At 39.5% G+C, this 6,631-nt stretch overlaps 1 protein-coding gene across 1 annotated transcript in view; it reads right to left on the reverse strand.

Moving 5' to 3' along the window:
- Positions 1 to 1,895: 1,895 nt before the first annotated feature.
- Positions 1,896 to 6,631, reverse strand: part of LOC104290377 (excitatory amino acid transporter 1-like) — a gene marked incomplete at its 5' end in the record, with an annotated part of 26,184 nt that continues 21,448 nt past the window's right edge. The window contains 1 exon segment of the mRNA XM_009889473.1: positions 1,896 to 2,248. Within this exon segment, the coding sequence (XP_009887775.1) occupies positions 2,044 to 2,248 (205 nt within the window).

Genomic DNA, 6,631 nt, shown 5'->3' on the forward strand with positions numbered 1-6,631 from the left:
GATTTGCATTGTTAGCAAAAAAACCCCACCCCATACTTGGTTTCTTTCAATCAGAGATTCATTTAGAGCTTTGTAGATTTGACTGCTCAATACTCTGTATTAAATCCTGCTGACTTAATTCACTGGAGAGGTCCTGCTCGTATTGTCTGGGTTACACAACTGGAGAAGATGGGCAGGAGTTTTCAGTCCTAAATAAAACAGGCTTGCCTCCTTGCTCTAAACATGGGAAAAGGTTTGCCTTCAACCAGCATGCTGACATTTTCACTACAGCTACTTGTACACCATATTTATGTTCTTTTAGTAACAAGAGCAACTTATTGAATACTTTTTGAGTGGCAACTGGGATATTGCAAGGGAATCCTTCATTTTTATCAGAATTCTATGGTGGGGGGAGGGAGAAACAAGACAACCAAACATTTAAATAAAAAGGATCACTCAGCACTATTGTGCCTTTTGATTAATATTTCTTCATTCCCCCAACTGTAACTGTATTATATATCTTTCCAGTTTAACCTCTATAATAACACAAGGCAAAAAGGAAAAAATGCATAATGTATATTTCTAAAAAAAAGGGCTTCATCAGGGAATAACATTGAAATGAACAAAAAAAGCCACAGGATTACAAGTGTGTTATCTCCCTTTTTTAATTTTTCCTTATCTATTCCCTGAAAGAAACCTACAATATTGCGCTTTAAAATCCTTTCTAATTAAAATTTCAACATTTACTATAGTATTTACTATTTTGCAATTTATCTATTTTTCCTAGTAAAAAGCAAAAAAACACCCATTAGTTTTACTTTCTAAAGGGTTAATTTTTTCTTTTTGAGATGCTGCTGATAAACACACAAGGATTTCAAAATTTCACATTGAGATTGGGAACCTTCTTCTCCAGATGGAAAAATGTAAATCCAGCTAATAGCTTTATAATTTATCAGTGGAATGACCAAGCATTTGGGAGGTTTCCAATCAGGAAACCTCCTCTTGGTCTCAGGGATTCAAATTTAGAATCCAGTCCCTTTAGGATCTGAGCATCTCGCCCTTCTGCACCTTCTGCAGAGGGCTGGCACTGCCTTCTATTCTTATTATTGCTTATTAAGTAGATAATTGGTGTACCCAGAGCATGCTATCTTTTTTTTTCAAAGACACATGAAGACACATTTTCTGTCCCAGAGTCAATACAGCCTAGGGCCTTGCTCCTACAAAAACACACATAGATTGTTCAGATAGGTTGTGATGTTGAAATTAAGGGGGCAAATACAGAGTGGAGGTACATAAATACATGCATAAATGTTTGCAAGTCAGTGGGAGCTGACTAGGCTAAGTTTTTGTCAAGATCAACTGAGGCTAATGCAAAAACCTGTGTCCAGATAAAATCACTTTCTCAGAAATATTTCAACTCAGCTGATAAAAGTGCTCATTAGGAGTATTTTTTTCTTTATTTATACATCCTCTTCTCTTTTATCCTTTCAATTAATGTCCTCCTTTTTATTGTCCTGCCAGTATTTGAACAAGGATATAACACTAGAGAAAAAAAAAATCAGATAAAAAGCAAAAAACCAGTTAATTTACTTAGCTGGTTGCATTTATCAAGTTTGAAGCACTGATTGTGCATTTATAGATGTTGGGAATTTTGCAACAGGTATTTAAAAAAAATAAAACCATCTTCAGGCTCTGTTATCTGTTTTAACTTTGCATGTTCATAACAAAAAGAAAGAAAAACAATAAGATCACATTTACAGGGCTGAGTAGCATATATACTGATTTTAATGTTTTTTTAGTTAATTGACAATCTCTCTTTATTTATCCTCAGTTAGCACATGTCTAGCAGGACTGACGTTGTTGCCTGTTAATTTTTTTTTAAGTGGGAAGCCAACATATACTTTGATCACTGCTAATTTGAAATATATTTTCATTAATTCTTTCCTGTGCTAGCATAAAGGGAGGAAACAAGGAATGAGTGAACTTGGTGAACTCAAGATAGAAATGGCTGGAAAAAGTGTGTGTTTTCCACACTTGTAGTGTTGGACTCATGCCTTCTTTACCCTACATCTTGGTTTCACTATCTAATGGTTTCTCATTGTCATTTTCTTGTGAGATCAGTTGGCATGGTTTCTTCATTTCATTCTCCTCAGTCACAGAATTACCCATCTCATCATCCCTGTTCTTCAGCTCATGCCGTGATAAATGTCCAACAATTCCTGCTCCGATGGAGTCTCCCAAGACATTGGTAGTGGTACGGAGACGATCCCTAAGGAGAAATAGTAAGTTAGCCTTGACTTGAACACTTGTTCAGGGAAGCATGCAGACTAGCTATTAAAATGGCCTTTAAATAGCTACGAGATGATTCAGAAATTTTATATTCATCTATCATCTGAACTGTTAACGCCATGATTCCTTCTACAGAAATTAACAAATATACTAGGATTTGGAGCCACAAAATGTGTTAATACTCTTGGCAGCTTCACAGCAAGAAACATCTGTGTGATGAGGACAACAAAGGGAGCATATATGGCAGATGCTTCTCGGAGGCATTTCTATACTCTAGTGGTTTGGCTTTATATCCTCTGAACATGTAAGTCAATGAGAATCTACCTTGCTAGGGTCATTTCCCTCCTGACCCTAAACTATGGTCAGTAATTTAGGGTGGAATTCTGCTAAAAAGATTCAAAGTAAACTACAACAATTCAGCCATCTTGGAGGGCTCTGCCCAGAAGATGTAGGAGGCAGCTTGATGAGGAGTGACTGGCGCTGTTATTGAATAAGTGTCCACCTGCATAAGGTTGTGGGCATGTGGTTAGAAAATCATAGAATCATAGAATCATACAATGGTTTGAGTTGGAAGGTACCTTTAAAGGTCATCTAGACCAACCCCCCTGCAATGAGCAGGGACATCATCAACTAGATCATGAATCATAAACTACATAGGAAGGGGGATGGGGATAGATCTGAGCTTGCTAGCAAAAAGCCTGAAAGCGGCATGCTGGCAGTAGATTTGGAAAAGGTGGGGGGCGTAACCGGGCTCCTTAGGAATAAGTCTGGGGGTGGCAGAACTACGGCTTCCTCCAGTAAAAAGGAGAAGGGACCAATAGCCCAGCTGAAGTGCTTATACACTAATGCACGTAGCATGGGCAACAAACAGGAGGAGCTGGAAGCCATTGTACAGCAGGATAATTATGATGTAGTCACCATCACAGAAACGTAGTGGGATGACTCACATAGCTATAGTGCTGCCATGGATGGCTATAGGCTCTTCAGGAAGGATAGGAAAGCAAGGAGAGGTATGGTCTGTTCAATAATCATACAGTCTTTTAAAAAAGGACCATTGTGATGCATGCATCACTGAAGCATTGTCATATAGAAACACAGAACATATGGCCAGGCTAAGGTTCACTGCTTTAAAAGAGAATTGTAAATACAATACTAATATTTTTCATAATCTCATGATGAGTTACAGTAGACTTACCAAGAAAGGCTGGTTTAATTAGAATGAAAACCCTTGGCAAGAAAATAGCTAAAGGAGATATTCATCCTTCAGCATCATGCACCCATCTGTCATGAGGTGAAAAACAAGTTGTCTGTTTTTATACTCTGTGATGAAGTTTGCTGCTGGTATTGAGGTTGCAGCCAATTATCCATGATAACGTGAGTACCATTTGTTGGGTGGTGAATGCACACTTCCAGTTTGTTCTCAACAGACTTAAGAAGCTACGATTGAAGGAGAAAATCTGTTACACTGAACTTTATGATACTGTTGCCCATGTTGTGAAAAATCTTATTGCTATTGCAGCACATTGGGACATATTCCCCATGTTTTGATTTTTTTTTCTTTTTTTTTTCTTTTTGTGCATTTTCTTGCAGAATTACCATCACTTCACATCTTGTGATGCTCTAGTAGGATTGTCTGTGTCTTTACCTGCCCTCAGTGAAAACAGTTTTCAAATCTCATTGAACGTCAAAATCCTTTAAAAAAAATCTCTCTTTACTGGAGCAAATTGGATTACTTGTGCAACAGAGTATGTATGTACATGACTGCAGTCTGGTAAGTTGTAAAGGTAAGGAAAAATCCTCCAGTCTGGGGTACTATGAGACTTTGGCGTGACGGTAAGCATTCATAAGGAGGGATAGCCAAGGGCACTTATTTTCAGCTGCATCTCATCAGATTCATTAGCCTGCTCCTACCACACATGTACTTGCTAATTTTATTCTGGTATGAAGATTCCCATTTTTTATTCGTATTGCTTGTAAAATACAAAATACAATTCAAGAAACTTGTCGTGTCTTAAAAGATACATGGCCTTAGTCCACCTGCTTGCCTTAAGTCTGGAGAGGCTGTAGTGACCTTTCGAGCTTAGTCTGAGTGATTCCATAGCTCAGTCCCATATGAAACAGATATAGGACAAATTATTTGATAATGATAAAGACACAGATATCTTTGGCAAGCTCTACATCAGAAGGAAAATCTCAGTATTTTCTCATGAGGATGTGAAATAAATTCCATGACATAGCAGTCTTTCCATTTATGTCATGGGCCTTTATCAAAAATTTTAAGTGAAAAAATACTATCTTCTTTGACTCCGTGTGCATCCATCCTACCTGAATACCCAGAAATAGCACGTGGTCCCGTCAAAGCACTCCATCTTTTTACAAATTGCAACAACTGTTAAAACCACTGATCTGAATACATCTATTTCTCAGACTGGATTGGTCAACCCACCAGCACTATCTTCCTTTTTCCTGCAATAATTCATTCCATGTTCACATTCATACCCATATTAATCCAAGATTCATCTTCTGCATCATGATTGTAACTGAGACCCTCTCAGTCAATGACTGCTCCATTCCAGTTTTTAGCAGAAACCCATTCTGAAGTGCCTAACACTAGAGTTTTGTGAACTTCAAAAGTTATTTGTGATTTTCTGGATGAAATTCAAGGTACTGGTTTGACATTTACCTTGTGCATGATATATAGAATGTACCTTCTTAAAAATACCTATCCACATTTCTGCAGATGGAAGTATTTAAACTGGAGAAAGGGAAAAGCTTATGAAGAATCCTTCACCAGCATCCCTCAGTTATGAAATGTCTTCCTTTTTGTTTGTCATTTAGACTACTGATCTGTTAATATCCTAGGTACTTTGCAAAGTAATTTTTTGTATTTTCTGTATTTTTTTTTATGACACACACATACAAACTTTTGGCTGAATTTTAAATGAATACTTTAAGATTTGGGTCTTGGTCTCTTCTGTAGAACAATGGAGAATAATTACTGTTAGGAATTTGTGAGCAGGACTAGAGAAGTGATCGTCCCCCTATACTCGACACTGGTGAGACCCCACCTCGAGTACTGTGTTCAGTTTTGGGCCCCTCGCTACAGGAAGGACATTGAGGTGTTGGAACGTGTCCAGAGAAGGGCTACAAAGCTGGTGAGGGGTCTGGAGGACAAGTCTTATGAGGAACGACTGAGGGAACTGGGGTTGTTTAGCCTGGGGAAGCGGAGGCTGAGGGGAGACCTTGTCATCCCCTACAACTACCTGAAAGGAGGTTGTAGAGAATTGGATATTAGGAAACATTTTTTCACTGAAAGGGTTATTAAACATTGGAATAGGCTGCCCAGGGAGCTGGTGGATTCGCGATCCCTGGAGCTGTTAAAAAAAAGGGTAGATGTAGTACTTAGGGACATGGTTTAGAAGTGGTTTTGTCAGGGTAGGTTAATGGCTGGACTTGATGATCTTAAAGGTCCCTTCCAACCTTAGCGATCCTATGATTCTTCCACCTAGTTGGTGAAAGACTACACCTTACAAAAAAATATGTATTTTTCCAACCAAGGCATTTTTAATTAAAAAACAAACAAACTTACAAAAAACCAGAGCCCCATACAACCCGACCTTGAATGTTTCCAGGGATGGGGCATCCACCACCTCTCTGGGAAACCAGTTCCAATAATCATTTGAAGACATTACGTTCTGATAATTACATGGCAACTTCTTGGAGGGATTACTTGAGAAGACCGAAGGGTAAAAGCCTGTGGAATCTATAACTAATAGGGGTTAGATGAAACAGAGTTTGGAGGAAAACTTCTGCCTTTGATTTAGTTCATGGAGCTAGAGATGTGTGCACGCGTCCAAGGCTATGATATCATTGGCATCGTAGAAACATGGTGGGATGACTCCTATGACTGGAGTGTTGCCATGGAAGGCTACAGGCTCTTCAGGAGAGACAGGCAGGGGAAACGAGGAGGCGGTGTTGCCTTATAGGTCAATGAGCAGCTGGAATGCATAGAGCTCAGCCTAGGGATGGATAAAGAGCCAACTGAGAGCCTATGGGTCAGGATTAAAGGGAAATCAGGAACAGGGGACATTACAGTGGGGGTCTGCTACAGACCACCTGACCAAGAAGACCGAGTGGATGAAGCCCTCTATAGACAGATAGGGGCGGCATCACATTCACAGACCCTGGTCCTCATGGCGACTTGAAACACCCTAACATCGCTTGGAAGGGTAACAGAGCCAGGCATAGGCAATCCAGGAGGTTCTTGGATTGCGCTGACGACAACTTCCTTCTCCAAGTGGTTGAAGAGCCAACTAGGAGAGGAGCTATGCTGGACCTTGTTCTTACCGACAAGACGGGGCTG

Source organism: Charadrius vociferus, unplaced genomic scaffold (genome assembly GCF_000708025.1).
Source record: "Charadrius vociferus isolate BGI_N301 unplaced genomic scaffold, ASM70802v2 scaffold927, whole genome shotgun sequence".
Lineage (NCBI taxonomy): Eukaryota > Metazoa > Chordata > Aves > Charadriiformes > Charadriidae > Charadrius > Charadrius vociferus.